A 24,807-nucleotide genomic window follows, 5' to 3' on the forward strand; every position below is an offset into this window, starting at 1 on the left:
ATCATTTTCATTATCATCAAACAATTTTTAGTAACATACACTGCAAATAACTGAAACAGCAAGTAGTAGACATTTGAAAGCAAAAGAATATGTTTAACTGGGGAGACATTAACAATTGATTCTACAAAATACACAGAATTATGAAGAAATCTACTCACTTCAACATAGAAAATAGAAGAAAAATATCTTTAAGAATTTCTCTGGATCACTTTAAGCCAGAGAAATTCTCTCAAAATCAATGAAATTCTTAAAGAAACATTTCCAGATAATTCTCTTTAACCCAGAGAAAATTCAGTTCAAATAAAAAAAAATTCAGTCCAAACTAAAGAATTTCTCTGGACCAACCCAGAGAAAATTTAGTTCAAATCAGAATTTCTCTAGTCCAAACACACACCATATATATACGTAAAAGTACCAATTCTGTAGAAAAATATTGTACTGTTACGCTACACCATATATCAGAATTTCCCTGCTTGCTATCAGATTCTCAATGGTGTTTTCATCCGCCTTCTGTCCCGTGATAGTGAAGTACCTTCGCTCTACTGTTTTCTTGTATTCATCCGCCATTTTGCCTCTCAACCCTTGAAAATCATCCATTATGTCCTTGAGTTTCTTTCCCAAACCACTAACTACGGAAATCCAAGTTCGATCCGCATATGACCCCGGACTGCAACCGGGAAGTTTGCGGTGAGCTGCATTAGACTGTTCTAGACCTTCAAGCTTCTTCTTGATGACCTTGACCCGTTTTAAGACCTGGCCAACATCCGAGCTCATTCTGGCTCAAAGCTCCTTCATGGTTTTGGCATTGTGGACAGTTTTGCTCTCTTCATTGGATTCCTGCAACTTATTGTAGAGTTTTTCGACGTCTCTCATGTCTTCCTTGACATTCTCGACATCCTCGAAAAACCTATCGAGGTTGCCTTTCTCGTTCCCAGCTTGTCTAGGACTGATTATTCAGAGTTGGGATTTGGGGGTAGGGTAGACGGAGATCTTGAAATTTTTGTTCATTTGGTTGTAGGGCAGAGAGAGAGAGAGAGGAATTGTAGGCAAAAGTCAAATTTCTCTGATATATGTTTAGAGACTTTAGACATTAAAAAATAATTTTGCAAATCTTTTCCATTACGAAAAATGGGGAAGGGACCCTAGATTGATTTTCTCAATATTATAACTACTTGCATTTAATTTCTAAAATTTTATTACTATACGTGACATCAATTAATATAAATAAAAAAAATCTTAATATTTGACTCTCATAACAAAACCAACTTTGAATATTTAATTTTGTCCATTTAAATATTATTTTTTAATTTAAACTGTCAGTATATTTTGGTTAAATGAAATCAATAAAAATATAATATTTTAGTTATTAAACTCATATTTAGATATATAAAATATCTAAAATATTATATTTTGTTCAATCTAATGACTAAAATATAATTTTTTTGTCATTTTACATTACTAAAATAGGTAGATGATTTAAATTAAAAATAAATCAAAAATATAGATAAAATTAAAAATTCGGAATTAATTTTCTTGTCAAATCTTAAATTTATTTTTTTGTAATTTCTTTAAAAAATTATTATTTAGTTATTTTGTAAAATGTAATTTTTCGCTGACGAATCGTGCAATGCCACGTCAAATAAATGGCGTGGATATGGAACTTGACCCATTAATTGACAAAAATACCCCCAATCTTCCCAACTAATAGACAATAAAGTCCCTCTACACTTAACGTGGCATGATTTGATTAGTATAACGGTGTCAACCAAGCAAAGACAATGGTGAACCCTAGCATTGCTCACTGACTTTCTCTCCTGCTTAAACTCTGCTCTGCGAAGTCGTCGTCTTCGCAATCGTCTCCTTCGGTTCACCGAAGCCATAGATCTCTGTACAAGAGCCCTTATGCGAATCAATGGCGATACTCTGATCTGATCAGCCCAGAAAGTTTAAACTCAATTAGGTTTCAGGAATGTGGACCCATTTTAGATCTGGGTGTTGGGTTCTGTTCGTTTTCGTTGGATTTCTGAGCCTTTCTGGGAATTTGGTCTCTGTGGAGAGTCGTCGTCCCAAGAACGTGCAAGTGGCTCTTCAGGCCAAGTGGTCTGGTACCCCACTACTTTTAGAAGCTGGGTATGTTCTTTTTCATGGGTTTTGTGAAATTGTTGCTCGTTTTTGTTTATTTATGTGAATCTTTGCTTAAATCATCATAGTTTGGTTTGGTGTATTTTTTTTTATTTTTTTTGGGCTTAGGCAGAACAATACTTATTTTAGTTAGCTTTTACATTGCTGAATTGGACTTTGATTTTCCATGGGTGCATTGCAAGTTTTTACTCTAATCCTTACTTTTTTTCTTTTTTTTTTTCTCATCAGATTTTTTTGAAAAATGTTAACGTATCTTTTTAGAGAAATTCTACTGCATATGCACCCCTATTATGCCCTTTTTTTCTTTAGTTATGACCAATTTTCTTTCTTTTAGTTATGACAATAGTCATGAGATCTTTGGTTATGCTTCTGGTGTGTGGTTATGATTTTTTTTTTTGGTTAGTTATGACGTATAAAGTATGGGTTATACCATTTTTTTTCTTTAGTCATAAGGTATAGTCTTTCTCATCTTGTTATGAAAGAAAATAATTTAGAATCCTTATTTTTCAGTAAAAATAAGACAGATGGAAATTTGATGAATGATTTGGTTTACCCTCAATTTGATCAAAGGGTGGGAGATTGTTTTTATCAGGATGAAATTGTTCAACGTGAGAATTTTTCAAGAGTTGCAGTTCACACGAAAAAAAAAAATAAAAAATAGCATACTTCTTTTCATGAAATTATAGTATGATTTCGTCCCAAACGTTCTGGATTTGGACCTTTCCCATCTCATAAAGTCCTCTCCCCATCTTATCCCCGCAAGACTGTACAATAATGTATAGAGCTGAATGGTGATAAAAAACTGATTTCTGTAGCCTTACCCAAACAGTAATTCCAATAGTTGCCACTGGAATTTGGAAGTTGAGCTAATTAGCTAACTATTGATTAATTGCAAAGCGACTTCCCTATTCAGTTCTTCAATTTTGAGTGCTTACTAACTTTATTGTATTATTTGATAGTGAATTGCTTTCTAAAGAATGGAAAGACTATTTTTGGGAGTTCATTGAGGTCTGGCATCACAATGAGGATGCTGATTCACAAACAGCCAAAGATTGTTTAAAGAAAATTGTTAAATATGGGCAATCTTTATTAAGTGAACCTCTAGCATCACTCTTTGAATTCTCTCTTACTCTGCGATCAACATCCCCAAGATTAGTGCTGTACCGGCAATTAGCAGTGGAGTCTCTTTCTTCTTTCCCCCTGTATGATGATATTAACTCTCAATCTGTCAACGGAGGGATTCCCGAAACAAATGAAAACGTGGAAAGCAAGAAGGTTGAACCATTGCTTGTTGGCATGAACCCAAGAAGTCCTGGGGGGGAGTGTTGCTGGGTGGATACTGGTGGGGCATTCTTTTTTGATGTTTCAGAGTTCCAAACATGGCTTCATAGCCCTAAGGAATCGTAAGTCCTGTTCCACATTTTTCAAAGTAGAAGTATTTTTTATTATTATTTATAATTATGTATAAAAAAATCTAAATCAGATGTAAGTCATTTACTTCTCAGTTTGCACCTTGACAATACGTGTTTTATTCCCAGTGCTCGGGATTCATTTCAGCAGCCAGAACTTTATGAATTTGATCACATCCATTTTGATTCAAGTATTGGAAGTCCAGTTGCAATATTGTATGGTGCTCTTGGGACTGATTGCTTCAGAGAATTTCATGTCGCATTGGTGGCAGCAGCCAAAGAGGTCCACTACCTGATGCTAAGCTATATTATTTTTCCTTGTTACTACATTTTTTATGTACCTAATGGTGAGCTATTTCATAGGGTTGTGCTATTACTGGTGTATCATCAGTAAATATAGATTTTTCCATACTTACAGTGAGCATTTGTCAAAATAGATTAACATCAGGCTGCTTTAGTGATTGATTCCCATTTATCACATAATTGAGTTGTATTTTTCCCCACATGCATCCTGTATATCAAAAACTCATTGGATACTCCTACGCACAAGTCCATGTCTCAGACAGAGTGGTAGAATCTTTCTAGGATAGACTAGAGTGAGTGTATAGTATAATTAGATGAGAAGACATCATAACTTCATAAGCCGTTTACAAGCTTCAGTAGTTTCTTTTATCGTTTTCTTTGTTTAGTAAATCCATTAGAAGTGCCACAAAGATTGCATGTATATTGGAATTGTAAAACTAGCTGATGTGCAGAAAAAATCTCAATCGTACATGTACCTCTCTCTCTCTCTCTCTCTCTCTCTCTCTTTGATTTCATACTTCTATTGTTCTTTTTTTGTACGACTCTATTGTATTTGATTTAATTATCTGATGGGATTTTCGGACAACACACAAAAGTTATGTAGGGGATCTGACTGAAAATACTACCAAAAGCTGTGCTACTTTTAACCTAAAGTTCTGTCTGGCAGTGTACAGCTTTTTGTTGATTTAGATAATATATATATGTACTTGGAGTAGCATATTCATTTCAATGTACCAATTCAATTCTTTATGCTTTCTTATTTTTGAATTTTGAGACATTATTCTTTGATTTTTCTTTTACTCTAATGGGGTATGCTGTTGACTTCCAGGGAAAAGTCAAGTACGTTGCTAGACCTGTGTTGCCTTCTGGTTGTCAATCAAAAAGTGGCCATTGTGCAGCTGTTGGTACAAATGATCCAGTAAACTTGGGTGGCTATGGTGTAGAACTTGCTCTGAAGAATATGGAATACAAGGCTATGGATGATAGTGCAATAAAAAAAGGTTAGCATGCCTAACTCATGCTATTCTGCTAATTTAGGGCTAGTTTGGCATGTACTAAATAAGTCAAAAAGTCAAAAAGTCACTATCTTATTTAAGTCACATCATCTTATTTAAATCACATCACCTCTCTAACACATCACATCAAACCCAACCCAAACCCAACACAAACCCACCAATAAGTCAAAAAGTGCACTTTTTTAGGACATTCCAAACCAACCCTTAATTGCCCAACTTTGAAAGCTATGCAAAGTTTCATTCTCTTCCAGTTATGAAACTCCATAGATGGTGTCGTTGAAACCTGTCTTCCACTTCATTTATAAAAATATGAATTGTACTCTAAACTGAAATTATGCGCTATACCTCGTAGTTTTTATTAATCAGTTCTATGGCGCTGAATTATGGGTGGCATGAGTATCCCAAAAAGTTATCCTAATATCCTCCTGTTGTTTCTCTTATAAGGAGTTTCTTTTGCTTTTTCTCTTTGAAATGATCTATGCCAGTCAACTCTTCTTCTGATGCCTTTTCCAACAAAGTTATGCATTTCTAAATTGTGATATTTTACTTCAGAATGTGTGAATTTGATCTGTTATTTGTTAACGTATCTCTATTGTCCTTATCTCATTCCTATAGGTACAGTGTTTTAGTTCTTTGATTTGAGTTAGGAATTGATTCTTAAACAATATGATGTCTGAGATGCAGGTGTAACTCTTGAAGATCCTCACACTGAAGATCTCAGCCAAGAAGTTAGGGGCTTCATATTCTCTAGAATTCTGGTTCGTTTCTGAAAGTCATATTTGCCTCAATTGCAATTCCATTTCAAAATATTTTTGGTCACTTCTATGGCTGCATTAAGTGCTGATCTTTCTCTCTATACATGATCTAGATATAGTTAGCAGATGTTGTATGTTTACTAGAGACAATTATAACTTTTTTGCTTTTTTTTTTTTTTCTGGATGGAGAATCTTTTTTGGCTGAAAACTCAAGTTTGAAAAATGTTTTGAAGCAATCAGGAGTAGACTTTTCTTCATTCTGTAACAGCCTATCACATATAGGAAAATAAAGTTCTGCTTGCTCAGAAACAGATTCTTAATAGCAAAGACACAGATACTTGGCACGAACATGACACAACATAGATATAAATACTAAAACAAGACATAGACATGTTTTCACATTAGAATAATGAAAATTACGTATAAACATTGGAATAATTAAAAATGTCCATTGCATACTTGAGTTGTGGCAGTCATGTCTATGATGCCAGTGTCTTGCATTTCTTCCTTTATCTATTTATTTGAATAAATGGTTGGGTGCTTTTGGTATGTTCATCCTTTTAATAAGGATGTTCGTAGGGCTACGATTGTTGGCCTTGTGTTTGAGTAAGTGTTAGCCGAGGCCCCAAAGTTGCAAAGCATATTTAATAATGTACAAACCCAAGAAGTATCTCAAGTCTCTAGGTGTGTCCAAGTGTAGGTATTGAAGCAGTGTTCTACATGGACACAGCGTATTTGTGTTCATGCTGCTAAGATTGTAGTGGGTTGCTAAATGGTATGGAGAAGTCTAATTTAACTATAAGCAGTTAGACTATTAACATTTTTTGACAAATACTTTATTGATTACTATTATTATTTTTATTGTTATATTTAGTAAGACGAGAAAATTGACTATCACTAATACATAGGATACAGTTACATCATGGAAATGAACTTTTTTCAATAAACCTTAAATGTTGTACGTATCATTTTCTGATTTCCAATGAATCACAAATCTGAAACTGAAAATAGAAGTAATTTAATTAGCTGCGGAGAATGATTAGAAAATATGAACAATAATATGTGACACGAGTTTTTTTGGTGACATTTAAAATCTGCCAGCATTTTATGACTGCCTTTACTTGGGTGTTGAAAATTCCTTCTTAGAACCTTGACTGTACTGGCAACATTATTTTTTAAGAGAATTTTACTGAAGTTTATAAATTCTTTTGTGTCCTCATGCAGGAACGCAAACCCGAATTAACCTCTGAAATAATGGCTTTTAGGGATTATCTTCTGTCATCAACAGTATCTGATACACTTGATGTTTGGGAATTAAAGGGTAAATACCGTGATTATTTATCCATTGGCAGATTTATGTTAAAATTTCTTATACTGGAGTTTGTATAATGAGCTCACTTCGTTATTCCCCAACAGATTTAGGGCACCAAACTGCCCAAAGGATTGTTCATGCCTCAGATCCCTTGCAGTCTATGCAAGAAATCAATCAAAATTTCCCTACTGTTGTCTCTTCCTTGTCCCGTATGAAGGTAAAATATGCCGTTGCACATGATGTGAACTAAAACTAAAATTGCTTTGGTTCCTGTAAAATTAAAATTTGTACCCCGAGATCTAATGCCATTGTATTAGGCGATAAGATCTTAATGTAATTAACCTGTGCAGCTCAATGATTCGATTAAAGATGAAATAGCAGCAAACCAGCGAATGATTCCTCCCGGCAAGTCCCTAATGGCTCTGAACGGTGCTTTAATCAATATTGAAGATATTGACCTTTATCTGTAATGCTTTCAGTTACTCTGGTTTCTTTTACTTTTAGTGTTTTTTAATTTTTCATTTCTGATTTATTTTTCTTCTTAGACATGATATTATATCTGTTTTTTTGGATATGATATTTCTGCACTCTCATAACCCTTTCAGAGAGTGCAGAAATTAAAACCTAGGATAAACTTGTAATGGTCACCACCAGTGCTGAAAACTGGATGCTCAAAATTTAAATGAAGGAAAGGTTGCTGTGTGATTAAGATAATGTTGTTTTTTTATTTGTTTCAGTCCCCGTCCCTTCTCTTTTTTTGTTTTTGATCAGCAACAGAAAAGTAAAATTTTATTAAGGCACATGGCCAAAAAGAAGAGAGGATAAGGCATCCTCAACAAGAAAAAAGAAAGAATAAGACAACCAAAAAGAAAACCAAACCAAAAGACGACCAACTACAAATTATACAAAAAAAACTGACACCCAATTTGAAGCAATCAAAAAAGAAGGAATCCCTCGGAACACAGGACTCGCCGAGGCCCAAAAAGACGCCAAGTATCTCACTCTATCCCATAAATAATCTATATCCCTAGTTCCTCCTTCAAAGATATGCCCATTCCTTTCCAACCAAATGACTCGGGAGATTGCAAAGACTACACAACTCCAAAGAACTTTAGCCCTCTTCGACCTTCCAAAAACTTGAAAATCAAATAAAAGCATTTGAGCAACTCCTTTAGGAGCCACCCACTGTACATTACCCAAACCAAACACCCTATTCCACAAAAGCCCTGCCACCGAACAGTGCAAAAAAAGATGATCCAGAGATTCTCGGCTTTTGCAACACATTATGCACCATTGACGATTAAGATACCATGAAGGTCTCCTCGTTTGCAATGAATCATTTGTCAAAGTGCCCCCATGAACCAACATCTACATAAACACTTTCACCTTAAGAGAAGCACATGCTTTCCAAATCTTTTTGTGAAACAAAAATTGAGGTAGATGCGGAATATCAATGATTTTGTCCAGAAAAGATATACAAGTAAAAGAGACCGACGAATGAATATTCCAAAACCACCGATCCTCCAAATTTGGAGACAAAGAAACATTTTCAAGCCTTGACAATAAAGATATCAACTCAGGAATTTCCCTACCATGAAGGTTTTGGAAAAAATTAAAATTTCACAAACAAGGAGCCAACGAAAAAACAGCCACGGACGCAACAGAACAATTTTGAGACTGAGAAACTCTATATAGAAGTGGATAGGACTCAGCAAAGGACAAAGAACCCACCCAAACATTCTCCCAAAATGTTACCGTGTCCCCCTTACCCACCCTCATAGAAATGAATTGGGACCAAATTGGATAAATATAAGAAATTGACTTCCATGGAGCACGCCCATTACCCCTACAAACCACCTAAGAGTCCCTATCATTAACATGCAACCCATATTTACTTTTGATAACATCATGCCATAATGAACCACGTTCGATTGGGAATCTCCATAACCACTTGCCCAACAAAGCCATGTTTCTAGCCACTGTGTTACGAGCTGCCAAGCCCCCCTTCTCCTTTGGTAATGACACTGTTTCCAATTTCACCAAATGATCCTTACTTCCTTTATCCTTCCCTTCCCACAGAAAATCCCTCATTAGCTTTTCTATGGATTTTGCTACCTTGACCGGAATCTTGAACAAAGACATGAAATAAATAGGAATCCCACTTAGTACTGTCTTGACCAAAGTGTACCTATCCCCAGGGGACAATAAGGCCTTAGTCCACCCTTCTAACCTCTTACCCATCCTTTCCACCACTGGATTCCAAAACATTTCACCTCTTGGGTTACCTCCCAGTGGGAGGCCTAAATACTTCATAGGAAATGTCTCAATCCCGCATCCAATTAAGTTGGCCACACTCTGAATCAGTCTTGAATCAGCATTATTACCCGCTACTCTACTCTTTTCTAAATTAACCTTAAGCTCTAAAAGTGCCCCAAAAAGCCTTACCATTGAAAAAAGGTTTGCCATTTGGCACTCATCCCCCGTAGAGAAGAAAATAGTGTCATCCGCAAATTGTAGATGTGACACACTAATCCAATCTCTACCGACCTGTAAGCCTTCAAACAGGCCTACTTCTTTAACTTTGTCAACCATCCTACCTAACACATCCACTACCAAAATGAATAGAAAAGGAGATAAAGGGTCTCCCTGTCTCAACCCTCGCGAGGCCTTAAAACACTTCCCTGGTTTACCATTAACTATCACCGACATATCACAAGACACCAAACATCCCCTAATCCATGATCTCCATCTCGCACCATACCATTTCTTGTTCATCATGAAATCCAAAAAACGCCAATCTTCATAATCATACGCTTTCTCAAAATCTGCCTTAAACACAAGGCCTACCTTCCCCGACTTCCGGCACTCCTCTACCACTTCATTTGCTGCTAGAACCACGTCTATAATCTGTCTACCTTGCACAAAAGCCCCCTGTGTCAGAGAGATTGTGGGTATGTTTGGTTTCAGTTTTAGAGATGAGTTTTAGAAAAAAAATTTCAAAAAATTGTTTGGTTTGAGATTTTTCTCAAAAAATTTCCAAAATCACTTTCTCTCTCTTACACATCAATCAATCACTTTTTCTCTCTCCTCTCTTCTTCTCAATCACTTTTTCTCTCACACACATCTACCCAATTACAACAAAATATCAAATCATCCCAAACTCCCAAACTCCAAAATTACTTTCAAAATATACAACCAAACAAACCAAAAAAATTTCTAAAACAGCTCTCTCAAATTTTTTTCAAAAACAACTCTCCCAAAAACAAACTAAACAAGCCCTGTATTTCCTAAAGAACATCTCAACCTTTTTGACAATACCTTATCCAAAATCTTGTAGAGTGATGTAATCAAACTAATGGGTCTAAATTCTCCCATTCTAATGGCTCCATCCCTCTCAGGAATCAAACAGATAAATGTGGCATTTGTACATAAATTAACCACCCGTCTCGTAAAATTCCATGAAAACTCTTACCAAATCCCCCTTTACCACCTCCTAGCAATCTTGAAAAACAGCCATGGAAAACCCGTCTGGACCCGGAGCTTTGTCCCTTTCACACTCAATAATTGCTTCCCTAATCTCGTTTTCCTCAAAGGTCGCTCTAATCACGTCACACTTTCCTGATCAACAGGCTGCCACTCAAGCCCATCTATCCTAAGCCTGACAATATTATCCATCGAAAACAAATTAGAATAAAAATAAAAAATCCCCTGGACTATTTGTTCCTCGCTATCCACCACTACACCTGGCCTTACTTCTAATCGCTTAATGAACTTCTTCTTCCTTTTTCCATCCGCAATTCTATGAAATTTTTTTGAACTAACATCCCCTTCCTTTAGCCATTTCACCTTTGTTTTTGTGCCCAAAAAATCTGCTCCTTAAGAGTCAACTCTTCCAATTTCAAACCTAACTCCCTCCTCTCTCCCCTCAATGCCTCAATCTCACTCCCTTGCATCTCCAAAGTATCTATCTCCTCAATCCTTTGCAAAATCTGACATTTAGTTGATTCCAAGTTCCCAAAAACCTCCCTATTCCACTGTTTCACATTCTCTTTAATCACCTTCAACTTTCTTATGAATCTATAACCCTCCCACCCCCTGACATCTAGCAGTATTCCACCACTCCTCAAAGGTCTCTTTAAATGAATGATGTTCCGACCACATATTCTCAAATCTAAATGGAGCCGGACCCCGTACTCAAAGGACAACTCTCAAACATCACTGGACAATGATCAGATACCAATCTTGGTAACGCCTCCTACCTAACATTGGGGACAACCCCCTCCGACCTCAAAGAAAATAAAAATCTATCCAGTCGATAACATACCCGACTTTACTTTAAATTAGACCATGTGAATCTAGCATTAAATAGAGGAGGGTCAACCAACTCGTACCCTCTAATAAACCCATCAAAATCTCTCATACTATTATTGATTTTGTTCCCATTAAGCTTTTCCAAAACCTTCCTAACCACATTGAAATCCCCCCCTCCTAAACACCAATTAGGAGAACATAACCCAAATAAACCATATAACTCATCCCACCAATCCTTTCGCCTAGAAGGGCAATTTGGACCATATACCCCCGACAACCACCACTCACTGAGGTCTAGATTCCTAAACCTAAGTGATAGTGAAAACCCGCCAACTACTGATTCACACTCTGACACAACCCTCTCATTCCAAATACTTAAAATACCTCCTGACCTTCCCACTGATGATACAAAAGCCCACCTTTTATGCCTAACTCCCCAAATATTTTTAATAAAAGTCCTATCACAAACCTCTACTTTAGTTTCTTGAAACATGACAATGTCAGGTTAATGTTTCCTCAAAAAATCCCTAATGATCCCCTTCTTCTTCCAGGATCCCAAACCCCTCACGTTCCAACTAACAATCTTCATTGATAATCATTGTCACCCCTAACCTGCTCATGCCTTCTATCGTAATTAATTGTACTCACCAAATTCCTTTACTCCCTGGCCCACTTTCTAACTGTAACCCCTCCTCGTCTAGTACTCTCCCCGCTAGTGACACTATTATCCAATCCACTAACATCACCCCTCCCATTTAAACTTACTAGGAACAGCCCCGTAACTTGAAGCAAATGTTTGAAATGAGGAACTTCATTTTCCTCAATTGGACATGACGCATACTTGCTTAACTCCATCAACCAGCGCTCTATCTCTGCCTCACTATCCCTCAAACTACTAAAAGCACAGCGTCTGCTGTGCAAATGCTTAACAGACTCCCTCTTAAGCGTCAATTTACTTGACCTACATTTATATTTGCATTATAGGACACAGGGTTAATGGTAGAAACGTCCCTCAATGGGGTGAGCAGCGGATATATTGATCCGCCAAAACCGACAAAACCGAACCGAACCGATCCAACGCATTTTGGACGGATGCGTGATGACGAGCGGACGGTTACGGATTGATTTTCTCCGATCCACCAATTTGGCGGACGAATGGCGGATTTGAGGTCTCTTTGGCCGCAACCGAACCGCTAAACCGCGAACACCCTTAATAATTTATAAGACTTTGTGTTTTCAATTTGTTTAATTATTTTGTTTGTGTTTTCAATTGAAAAAGAGTTTAAATATTCTGTTGAAAAAAAGTTTTCAACTTGAATATATTTTTTGAATTGAAAAAAATAAACGTATTATTTATTTATATTTTTTGATTTTTAAATCTAACTCTAAAAGTAATAAATAGAAAATATGATATATGCTGGTTGGTTTTTATTTTCAAAAATATATATAAATGTAACAATACAGAGACATACAATCTCTACTACTGTTCTGTTTATGGTTTTGGTGGTTTGAATTGTTTTTATATTTTAAGAACCACATATTGTAATACTTTATGTGGATAAGGCATGCTGTGATTGTAATATGTGGATGAGGCATGCAATGATTTTGATATTCTAAAGTTTCAAACTTTCTTTCTTTGGATGAGGCATACAGTAATTGTAGTACTTTTTTAAGTCATTGACTGTAATATTTTTTTTATTTTTTTTTATTTTTAAGGAAGTGCACAAGTTGAACTATGTTGAAAATTTATAAAATTTCAAACCGCCAAACCGATTCGCATCTATCCGCCAATCCGCTCAATCCACATCCGCCGGATTGGATTGATTTTCTCCAATCTGCCAATCTGGCGGACGGATGGCGGATTGGAAGGTCCGTGGCCACAACCGACCCACGCCCACCCCCCTCATGGCTCCCGAGATATCTGGATTGACTCCTTTATCAGCCATTCCCCTGACAGAACACTTAAGACCAAGACATTGAGAGACCCCTATGCCCTTCCCAAGAGAAAAAGAATCTAGAATAACAATGTGACTCCTCTATGATGACGGATCTGTAGAGTCATGATTAACAGAGTCACTAACATGATCCATTGTTTCAAAGACCCCCTTAGTTTCGTCCTCCTTAACAGTCCCCTTTTCAGTTTCCTCCTCCTCTACAGTGCCCTTCTCAGTAAAAAGATTAATAAGCTTAAGGTCAGACTCTTCTTGATCATCTCCTTCACAGTCTGAACCAGAGACATACTCTAAACTCTCATCAGACCCATAAGCATTCAAGGCTTGCAACACTTCGGTAGGTTCGAAACACCCTTCATCCACATTGCAACTCAACAATTCAACATCATTCTCTTCTTCGATCCTTTCATCGACCCATTCATCCACTTCCGCCGCTAATCTCTACTCTTCTTCAACGGAGTCATCCACCCTATCAGCTAAACCAAGCTGAATCTCATCCTGCGTTAGTCGATTCGGACTATCCCTCTGTAAATACACATCACCTTCACCATCGACACCTCCTTGCGTCCTAGACGACTGCCATCGCTGGTCCCCCCTCTCTCTCTAAGTGGTCATCCTTCGTCGTCGAACAAGTCGGGTCGGAATTCAGCTCCCAGTGGTCGAAATTCAACTCGGATTCCCTCCTCCAAGATATGCACCCCATTCATATAACCCACTGGGCCGAATTCATTGGGATTGAACCCATCACTTCTTTGAGGCCCAGCATTATACTCCTTATATTGTTTAGAATATGGCTCATCCCTTGGAGAAACAGAGCTGGGTTTCTGATAATTAATCTCCTAGCCCACATTTAGTAAATCAATTGAGCCCAAAATACTACTTGGCCCATTATGCCCCTTCTGTGGCCCATTCGATAACACTCTAATCCCCCTATCCCTTGGTCTTCCCCCCAACCTCCACAACAACACCAAAGCTGTCCCCAGACCCTTCAACTTCTTCGCCCCTTCGACTTCTCCTTTCCAAGCTTCCACGTGTCCTCCCTGATCTTTTCACCCCATCGGCATCCCTGTCGACGGCGATAAGTTCGCCTGAAGATGCTGGTCGGAAAACCTTTGGCCACGCTTCCACTTGGTGGCGCACTATCTTGGACAAAGATTTTAAACACACCTTTGACGATCGTCCTTTCACCTTCACCTCCATGAACGCCGGCAAAAAACCAGAATCGAAGCCTCCGACTTTCAACCTAGCCTCAAAGAGATTGTCCAGAGCTATGGTTCTTCGATCAACTTCCAACAAACCACCACATCTCTCTCCTATGTACTGGAAAACCTGATCATTCCAAAGGGAAAAAGGCAAATTTGCACACTGCAATCCACCCTCCATAAGAGACAATGACTTCTGGTTTAACATGCTTCTGCTTGGACCACTTCTCCAATCTAACTGCCACACCTTTATCAAAGAATCTCAGACCCTTTGCTCCTAGATGGCTCGCCTCCTCACTATTACTAGCCCAGACCAAAGCGCGATTGAGTTGAAATGGCCATAGAGCAATAGACATCTTTAAATACTTACTCAAATTCTTTTCAATTTGATCCCAGTTGCTTCAAAAGTCGCATCTTGCGTATACGACAGCCCTCTCCAGATCACTCTTTAAACTACTCAACCGATTCGCAGTGAACAAGTCAACGAACCTCCTCCCTCTGTTTGCCCCTGTTTTCCTACCCATAAACATCTCCTTTGTGTCCTTGCTCTGTACTCCTTCTGTGAAGTTAGCCCTGACTTCCATGCCTTTGAAATTTGCCCTGGTATCATTGCAAATGACTTTACAAAGCATTGTAGCAATGTCTAGCCACCCACGACCATTATACCCTGCTGGAAGAATGATGTGGCCTTTTTTAACACCTCCCTCCCACTTCGACATCTCAACAAAAAAAACCCTATCATTCTTATACTTCCGTAAACAGAAAACAGCAGAGCTGCTATGATACTTACTAAAGAAAGATCCTCCTCTGTAGTACGACCCCAACTGCTGAAATGCTTGGACAGCCCAGCTCACTCCTCCCAAATCGATCTTCAACGAGAAACTTTGCACTCTATTCCTCTCTATAATCTCCACTATGCTCCCTCTAGATTTTTTGTCAAGCTGTATAATAATAATCTTCTGTTCAATCCTCAGTTCTGAGGATAGCTCCCGATACACCCTCATTGCAATAATTTCTAGATAAAAGAGTATTGTTTCAGTCCTCGTCCCTTCTCACTTTCATGTTTGCTGCCTTCCTTTTTCAACCTATTTATGATTTCGTGTTTGTTTAATGTGATGTGACTAGATGTCCATAAATTTTACAACTGAGCTGTCTTTTAGTTAACTTTTGCTGGTATATATTGATGCTCTTTGTAGGTTGGTTGACATGGTCCATCAGGAATTATCTTTGGCTGATCAATATTCGAGGTTGAAGGTAAATCTTTCTCAAGCTTGATGGAACATGATGTACCTTGGGCTGTTGTTTTCCTTGAATTGTTCCCATTACTTAATTATTGCTTTATTTTGATCTATGTTTCCATCTCTTAAATTCCTTGCTCTTGTTCAGCTCTTCTTTTCAGTAGAAAGGGCATTAAGGAAATGCCACTCCTATACAAAAAAAGATACAAAAGATAACATAAGAAAAGCTCTATACACTTCTATGAGTGTCAAAAAGCTCTAAAAATTTGAAGAATTGGTCAAGAGTGTGATTAATAATTCCTGACCATCAACTATACAAAAAGCTAACAAAAATACATTTGATCGTATGCAAAGGAACCTTTATTCCTTAGAAATCTGCATGTGACATGACATGGACATGTCAACATCACAAATTTCAAAAAAATGCATGATATGACATGTGGGGAACATGCAAAATATATGATTTTATATCTTATATATATGAAGATTCAATATTTTAGTAATAAAAATATATAGCAACACACAAATTTATAAAGTTTAAAGGAGGATGAATTAATAATATAAATCTACATTGTTTTTCTTTTATCATTAGATCTTAAGTTGTTTTGTTCAAACTTATAATGTGTTTAATGCGTGTTTAAGTGATGGAACATGTCTCCCCAAGTGTCTGAAGTGTGTTCAAGTTTAATTTTAAAAAATATAATTGGACATGTTTGGACCTATGTCCGACATGTGTCAAAAGTGTCGGGAAGTGTTCAATATGTATTGTTTATAGACACACCACCACATGCGTCTTAGCTCTATACCATCAATAGACCTATGATTGTGTTCTCTCCACATAATCCACACAATGGCAAAGTTGTTGATATTTTGAAGAGTACTAGGGGTCTGAAGCAGGGTGATTTATTATCTCATTTTTTGTTTACTTTAGTAGTTGATGTTTTAAAGGGTTGGTTGATGGGACCAAGGCAGTGAGTTTAGGCACTTTAATGAAAGCCTTTCTGAATAAGCACAATAGGGTCACCACATTGTGTACACATGAGGTTCCACCTCTGGTTTCATATTCTCTGGGCGTATATTTCTTTTGCATCTCCTTTTTATATCTTAAATAATCTGTCTGCCAAAGACTATCAATCTGATATGCATGTTCTTAGCAATAAAGGCTAACGTGGCACTGGGTTATTGACTTCGTAACACTAGCTATTTAGTCTTGAGCCTATCAGCTAACTGCTGTTGCTAAAGTTTAGATTCCTCCAAGCATTGTGCGGAAACTCCTATCAACTCTTCCTCCTGCCGAGTCCAATACATTTCGTGTTGATTTTCGTTCAACCCATGTTCATTACCTTAATAACTTGGAGGAAGATGCTATGTACAAGCGATGGCGGAGCAATATTAATGAGGTACACTATATTTTGTTCAAATCTGTAATAGCTTTGTGACTAGATCAGGCACTTTAGATGGCTTCTGTATGCATTGGAATTTTCATTAAATGGTTTGTCTTTTATTTTGCTGCTTTTCAGATTTTGATGCCTGTCTTCCCTGGACAGCTACGTTACATTCGTAAGAACCTGTTCCATGCAGTTTTTGTTTTGGATCCTGGTTCAGCTTGCGGTCTTGAGGCAAGTATTTAATATCTGTCAACTAATCTGAGTTTGTTGTTGCATTTCATTATCACAGGAATTGCTCATTTTTTTTTTCTCCTTTGGTATTTGTAGTCCATTGACATGATTATTTCTTTGTATGAGAATAATCTTCCAATGAGATTTGGGGTGATATTGTTCTCTACGAAGTTCATCAAGATGATTGAAATGAATGATGGCGAAATCCCAGCAGCTCCCATGAGTAATGATGATGTATCCAGTCTGGTAATGCTTCTCTCTATCTTATTCAATGCCTGTGATAATGTCTTCTAACTAAAAGTACAATGAGCGTATTTACAAGTCAATTGGGTTTAAGGACAATATTACCTTAGATAACATCTAACCCTTGATCCGATGCCTGTTCTTGAACCACACTGATGCGACTTTGCTAGATTAGAGGAAGTATTTTGTATCATTCTCGATAGTGTTGCATTGTGCCTTACTGGAGCAAGGAATAAGAATTGTTGTCAAATTTTTTATGAATTTCAATGATGATGAGCATTTCTGTTCTATTATCTAGGCTTTAATTTTAAGGGATTCTTCTGCCTTATTTTGCAAACCGGTAATGCCGGAGGTGACTGATATCACATGCCGTTGTACATATTTGTAAACAAGAGGTTGCTACTAGTCCTCCAGATATTTAATTGGGCTTAGCTGCCACCTGACCGCCCACCCATCCTGAAATTTATTGGTGGAGCCTAATTTGAACTTGGTCATAGTGGCCTGAACTTGAAGTTTGGCTGATCTTTTCCCAATATGAAATGAATCTTTTAATTATTTTTTATGTTATATTTGCGGTTTTCAATTGTATTGTAGAAAAGCACATTCATAGAAAGAGGTGAGATAGGGATAAGGTATTTGAACTGCAGTCAGTTAAGTTAGAACTAAGCTTTAGCAGACTTTTTATTTATGCTGAGTAATGTTTCAGGTGTAGGTTGGCCTAACTGACAGTCCTAGAAGTAAATTCTAAGGACTTTTTAAAACGTGTCAGTAGATCTGTTATTTGGTATCCATTATTTATTTATTTAAAAGTTTTGTTGCAACACCTCATGATCTATCTTACAAACGAAATCATTGTAAGCAGCTTTTGTGCTTTGTGTTTTGTCCACTTATTCCATAAATTTATTGTGATGCTAATGAAAATTGTTATCATGACTGTTTTGCAGATCATACGTCTTTTTATTTATATTAAGGAACATCACGGGATTCACATGGCTTTCCAGTTTTTGAGCAGTGTATGACTTTGGAATCTATATTATTCTTATTTGCATATTCTGGGATGTAAAAGAATTCATTTCTTAGTTTTGTTTCTTTCTCAACATTTTGTTGTTTTGCCGGTTCATGTTTTCTCTTATTTTCTGAAAATACTGAAACAAAATATAAAGACCAGACCACAAATCTTTGGACAAGTAAAGAAGTTCATGAATCATGAATATAAAAACTTTATGGAGACTCTTTCTTAGGATCAAAGGCCAAGAAACAAAAGTGAGTGGTAAAACACATTCTTGATATCACCTTTACTGTTGCAGTTCCTGTCTCATGCTAATTTTGCAATTGCTATTTACCTCCATCTCATGTTTTTATGCACTGTCCAAACTTCAAATTGTTTGTTAAAAAGGCAGACTTAGCCTGGTATTTCAAGTAGATTGGTTATCTTTTGGGTATCCATGTTTCAAAGGGCATGCTTGAATATGTGATTAAAGAAATAAGAAAAACTACAAATTCATCAGCTAATATATTCTCAAAAAATCACAAAAAATAAAATGATACGATTTTATTGAGTTACTTACTGTTACCAGGTTCTGGTACTGGTAATTTGAGGAAACTCAACTCACTAACGCCTTGTCGCAAAGGTTTTGGTACTTCTGTTCTATTTAGATAGAAATGTCACCAATGTTTAATGAGAAAGTTAGGAGATTCTTTAATGGGTCTGGGTGTGTAATCCTGTGCACACTTCTGGATGTGTGTGAAACCAATTAATTGGCAATTTCTAAAGCATTTTGTTTTTACATGTCTTGTGAGTGTGTCATGTGTCTCAGGGTAGCATCATTAAATTCATCTCAAAATTGCTCTAGATTGAGTTCCATTTTACTTGTTATATGGCAGATAAATAAATTACGGATCGAGTCAGCAGATCCTACAGAAGATGCTCCTGAAATGCATCATGTGGAAGGGGCATTTGTTGAAACATTATTGTAAGTTTTTTTTTTTTTTTTTTAAAAAAAAATTTGAACTTAAAATTATTGCAAGTCTGAAAGGTATTTTACAGTTGAGTTCATTGTTATGTGTACATAATGTTTCTGATCATTCTGCATGCCTATTTAAGAGTTGATTATTGTATCATCGTCTTATTATGTCCAATTGAGGTTGATGTATTTGTTCTCAATTTCTTTTGGTTGATTGTTCCTTTTAGTAGTCTACCACTCAAATGAACTTATATTCTGTAGACCAAAGGCTAAATCTCCACCTCAAGATGCTTTACTAAAACTGGAAAAAGAGCAAACTTTCACTGAACTATCTCAAGAGAGCTCCATGTTTGTTTTTAAGCTGGGTTTAGTTAAGCTCCAATGCTGCCTTTTGATGAATGGGCTTGTTGTTGATGCTAATGAGGTACTTGCTCGAATCTCTTGTTGCTTCTTCTTCCTCCATAATAATATATTCTTTTATTTTCTTAGCTTTTGTCTTTGACTGTGGTAAGATTTCATTTAAATTTTGTTTGTTTTTTATAGATTTCTGTCAGTATGTCATATATGCTCTTACAAGAGATATGGGTTCTTAAGTTGGATCCTTCATGATCTCCCATGACCATTAGCACAAGAATGACATATTTAGTTTAGAAGGCAAAGTTGATTATTCTTCTTTGTAACTTTACATATGATTGGCTACTTTTCTTCTCTTTTACTTTTGATCCCTGGAGTTGCTTTCTTTCTTTCTTCTTTAACTTTTTTTCCTTTTTTTTTTTTTTTTTTGATATTGCGTCATCCTTGTGAACTCGACAAATGTAAATTGTGAGCCTTCAAAGAATCAAAGTTAACATTTGGTACTCTTCATTGACACTATACTTTCTCTTTATTTACTATCATCAGGATGCTCTTACAAATGCCATGAATGATGAGCTTCCCAGAATACAGGAACAAGTTTACTACGGCCATATAAATTCTCACACTGATGTACTGGACAAATTTCTGTCAGAAAGTGGGGTTCCGCGTTATAACCCAAAGGTACTGCATTTAGTTAGATTTCTTGGGAATGTCTGATCTGTTTTACTTATTTATGTTTTTTTGGTGTAGATGTATGCTAATGTTATGTCAAGCTCATTGCTTAAATAGTCAACTTTTCATGCTATTGCGCTTTTGTAGATTATTGCAGATGGCAAGGTGAAGCCGAAATTTTTATCTCTGTCTACAGCAATTCTTGGAAATGATTTTGGGCTAAATGATGTCAGTTACTTGCACTCTCCTGAAAGTAAGCTGAGCTAAAGCCCTCAGCATCCCATGCTCAATTTTGTGTACTTTTTGAATTTGACATGTGATTTCTTGGCCCAATTTCTTCCAGCTGTAGATGAATTGAAGCCTGTGACCCATCTTCTTGCCATTGATATCACATCAAAAAAAGGGATTAAATTGCTTCGTGAAGGAATACGGTACCTGGTAATAAGTTTACAACCAAATGCCAAATCTCCATTTGAAATTCATGAGTCACATTGCTTTTCATAATGATTGGCATTTCTTTTGCTACTAATCTCAACATCCGTAATGTTTTTATTGTGTTGTTATTTATTAGTGATTATAATGATGATGACAACAATGTTGTTGAAAGCTTTCACTGTGTCACAGATAGAAGGTTCTAAAAACTCTCGCTTAGGCATGCTATTTAATGCTAATCCAGGTGCGAGTTTTCCTAGTCTCCTTTTTGTAAAGGCTTCTGAAGTCGCTGCATCGTCATATAGGTATTTTAATCCAAAGCTGTTTCTATATTCCTTATGGCATCTGAATATGGAAATATTTGCCCCCCCTAATATTTCCTGTAACTCAATGCTTGCTTTTGTGCAGTCATAAGGCAAAGGTGCTGGATTTTTTGGATCAACTATGTGCATTTTATGAGCCGGAATACGTGCATGCATCCTCTGTAGTTGCTGAAAGCAATCAAGCATTTATCGATAAGGTCTGTGATCTGGCTGATGCAAATGCGTTATCATCTAAGAGGTTGAGAACGGCTCTCTCCGAATTTTCAGTTGACGAGTTGAAAGGTCGTTTGAATAAGGTACAAAATTAACTGTTCCTTTGAGCTTCTGGACATTTACATTCAAATTTTTATTGTGCAATTTTTCCTTGATAGATATTGATCTTGGATTCTTGATTAACCAATAGCAGTGACTTTGTAGGCCTCTGCTATCTTTCATTTTATTTCACGTGTTTTCCTAGATCATTTGCAATCTCAATGTTACTGTCCTGTGAATAATGCAGTCATAATGGTTTGCAGGTGGGACAATTTCTATACAGGCAACTTGGCCTTGAATCTGGTGATAATGCAGTCATTACTAATGGAAGGGTGAGCTTTATATGGGCCATTTTTGCTTAATTGAAATTAACTTAGATCTATTTATTTAGGATCATTGAAATCAAATCAGCTCCAACAACAAACCCCCCCCCCCCCCCCCCACCCCCCCCAACCCACCCACACACACACACACACATTCCCCATCAACATTTTGTGAACGGTTCTTTTAGACAAGTTTATACTTCATTATCTTTCGGAGAATATCGGAGAATATTCTAGACTTCTATGTCTTTACATTATGTTTGGCATATGATAGGTGATCCACCTTGATGGCAGTACATTTTTGAGCCATGATCTACACCTTTTAGAATCTGTGGAGTTTAAGCACAGGATAAAACACATTGTGGAAGTTATTGAAGAAGTGAAGTGGGAGGACATAGATCCCGACATGCTAACAAGGTTTGTTGGTTTTGGCCCTTTTGTTTGTTTCCTATTTCTTCTCTCTCTCTCTCTCTCTCTCTCTCTCTCTAAAAATGGTTTTCTTTGGGTAATTGCATCTTGCAGCAAATTCATCAGTGATATAATTATGTTTGTCTCATCTTCAATTGCTACGCGGGATCGAAGTTCTGAAAGTGCTCGTTTTGAGGTTTTGAATGCGAAATACAGGTACATAAATTTGATATTAGATTCCGAATAACATTCAATGGGACAAAAACACGTGGTACTATGTGAGAAAATCATATATAACCTGCGTGTCAAATTTAGATTGCTGAGATGGTGATTGTCAAGTTTATTTTCATAATCAACTTGTGCAACACGGTTTATATGTTTATTTCAAACATTGAATGTGATATAATGATTAAGCCAAGGACCATACAAACTAAATTTTGCTCAACATCCTAGACAAGCCAAAAATCAGAAAAATTGCATCATAGACTTGTTGATGACATCACATCTATTATAATTTTTTACTTCAATGAAATATGGAAGGCTAATACTTTGGACAATAAGTCAAAACATAGAGAAGTCGCATAAAAGAAGGCTAATCATTAGATATACCACTTTGTCACTTGTTGATGTTTAGTTGTTTAGTGCTTAATTTCAATTTCATGAAATTGATTTTTTGTTTTTGGTTGTGTGCAGTGCAGTTGTTTTGAACAACAAAAATAGTAGTGTTCATATTGATGCTGTCATTGATCCTTTGAGTGCCACTGGTCAAAAGTTGTCTTCACTTCTCAGAGTTCTGTGGAAATCCGTTCAGCCAAGTATGAGGCTTGTACTTAATCCACTGGTGAGTTTGTTTTCCTTAGAATATATTCATAACTATGAGAAACCTTGTCTACTTCTTGCGCTATATGCTCATTCTGAAACTAGCAGAATATATTATTTGAGTTTTTGTTACGTTGACAGAATGTGGTTGAAACTTCAAATATTTATGTGATCAGGTAGAGCTTCTGTGCTTGTTGAGGTTCAGCTTCATATTTGCATTGATACTAGTTCATTATTAATATTTATATCTATATAATGTAATCAGAATCTTATGATTCCCTATATGATTCTTGATTTGACTACTATATAAAACATACTAGTTTTTGAATGTTGTCCTATGCGGCATAATTGAAGGTTAAGATTGAATAAATCTAACAAATATAAAAAATGTTCTATGTGGCATAGTTGAGGGTTAAGATTAAATAAATCTAATGGTTCGTGATTGTTGGGAGATGGGAATTCTTACAAAAAGGAAGTAAGAAGATAACTGCAAAATTATGTCCAAAATCTTGACGAAGAGAAAAGGGAAGAGTGACACCCCTTTAGATGGTTAATATAAGGGAAAATTACTATACAGGTGTATTGTTCAAAAATAATTACATATATATGAAAAAGTTTGACTTTAATAATCAAAATTCATAAACTTTACCATTAATTTGAATTTTTTTTTTCAACCTTTACACTGACATGTTATTTCCCCTTAATATAATTACCTTTGTTAATCTTGGAGAACATATAAATAACAATACACATCTATATCTGATTCTTACTGAACTATATTCCAGGTATAACTATGCTAATCGCGAGGTTACTGGTACAGCAATATTTGTGAAAATTGATTTTTGTGAGAATCTATTTGTTGGCTACAGTAATTGATTTGAATTGCTTGAGTTAGATTAGAAATTAAAAGTTACTGACTAAAAAAATAAAAATCTCAGCACTTTCTCAGTCCTTAATATCATTAATTGTAGGCCCAGGGCCAGGTCCCACTATTTTGGTAATATTAAAATTTCATTGGTTTTTATTGAATTTACAGTGATCTTTATGTTCTAGTATTCTTAGCACATTCTCATTATTAGCTGTATTCTTCTTTCCATATTTTCTTCTACACTATAGCTCTTAGGTGCTCACGTCTTTCCATAAACAGTTTGTGTCAGATGTCTCATGAAGGGCTGCTTTAGGAGATGTTTGGGAATTAGTTTTTTTTAGTGATTTTTTTGACTTTTTACGAAAAGATGTACAAAAAATAGAGAGAATGAATGATAACTTGTAGTGACTTTATGACTTTTTGGCTACAAATCAAAGTTCCCAAACAAGGCCTTAGACTAAAACTTTTTACTTATTTTTTATTTATTTAATGTGTTTCAAGGAGCTAATTTGTTGTTTGGTTTCCTGGCAGAGTTCCATGGTTGACCTTCCCCTGAAGAATTACTACAGATACGTAGTACCAACAGTGGTACCTCTAATACATCTAGTTCTTGTCAAATTTTTTATTTGAGTTCCTCCTATACTGGATGTCTTAATTTTTCCATGATATTGCAGGATGACTTTAGCAGTACTGATTATACGGTGTATGGCCCCAAAGCCTTTTTTGCCAATATGCCATTATCCAAAACCCTTACCATGAATCTTGATGTTCCCGAGCCATGGCTAGTTGAGCCTGTTATTGCTGTGTACGTCTCTCTAACCATTTATTATTATAATTTTTTTTTTTTTTTTTTTTTTTTTGAGGCGGTAGCCTGGGGAAGGGATGAATCT

The 24,807-nt window shown here is 36.4% G+C and overlaps 1 protein-coding gene and 1 pseudogene across 4 annotated transcripts in view; one reads left to right on the forward strand and one right to left on the reverse strand.

The window, feature by feature from the left end:
- Nucleotides 1–335: 335 nt before the first annotated feature.
- Nucleotides 336–1,880, reverse strand: LOC114268160 (syntaxin-125 pseudogene; annotated as a pseudogene).
- The window catches only part of EBS1 (EMS-MUTAGENIZED BRI1 SUPPRESSOR 1), a 28,167-nt gene continuing 5,100 nt past the window's right edge, over nt 1,741–24,807 (forward strand). For 2 of the 4 annotated variants that reach the window (XM_082900162.1, XM_082900163.1), the window contains exons 1-26: nt 1,741–2,130; nt 3,102–3,545; nt 3,681–3,834; nt 4,684–4,855; nt 5,555–5,628; nt 6,850–6,946; nt 7,042–7,154; nt 7,288–7,403; nt 15,599–15,656; nt 16,888–17,040; nt 17,161–17,259; nt 17,356–17,505; nt 18,447–18,515; nt 19,387–19,475; nt 19,728–19,890; nt 20,367–20,501; nt 20,640–20,745; nt 20,836–20,930; nt 21,117–21,229; nt 21,333–21,543; nt 21,763–21,831; nt 22,097–22,239; nt 22,345–22,446; nt 22,924–23,071; nt 24,449–24,505; nt 24,592–24,722. In XM_082900162.1, the coding sequence (XP_082756288.1) occupies nt 1,970–2,130; nt 3,102–3,545; nt 3,681–3,834; nt 4,684–4,855; nt 5,555–5,628; nt 6,850–6,946; nt 7,042–7,154; nt 7,288–7,403; nt 15,599–15,656; nt 16,888–17,040; nt 17,161–17,259; nt 17,356–17,505; nt 18,447–18,515; nt 19,387–19,475; nt 19,728–19,890; nt 20,367–20,501; nt 20,640–20,745; nt 20,836–20,930; nt 21,117–21,229; nt 21,333–21,543; nt 21,763–21,831; nt 22,097–22,239; nt 22,345–22,446; nt 22,924–23,071; nt 24,449–24,505; nt 24,592–24,722 (3,422 nt within the window). In that variant the 5' untranslated portion in view covers nt 1,741–1,969. Of the gene's footprint in view, nt 2,131–3,101; nt 3,546–3,680; nt 3,835–4,683; nt 4,856–5,554; nt 5,629–6,849; nt 6,947–7,041; nt 7,155–7,287; nt 7,404–15,598; nt 15,657–16,887; nt 17,041–17,160; nt 17,260–17,355; nt 17,506–18,446; nt 18,516–19,386; nt 19,476–19,727; nt 19,891–20,366; nt 20,502–20,639; nt 20,746–20,835; nt 20,931–21,116; nt 21,230–21,332; nt 21,544–21,762; nt 21,832–22,096; nt 22,447–22,923; nt 23,072–24,448; nt 24,506–24,591; nt 24,723–24,807 lie in introns of all 4 variants that reach the window. The other 2 variants (XM_082900160.1, XM_082900161.1) reach the window with 1 other exon arrangement.

Source organism: Camellia sinensis, chromosome 12 (assembly GCF_055761805.1).
Source record: "Camellia sinensis isolate YWXY chromosome 12, ASM5576180v1, whole genome shotgun sequence".
Lineage (NCBI taxonomy): Eukaryota > Viridiplantae > Streptophyta > Magnoliopsida > Ericales > Theaceae > Camellia > Camellia sinensis.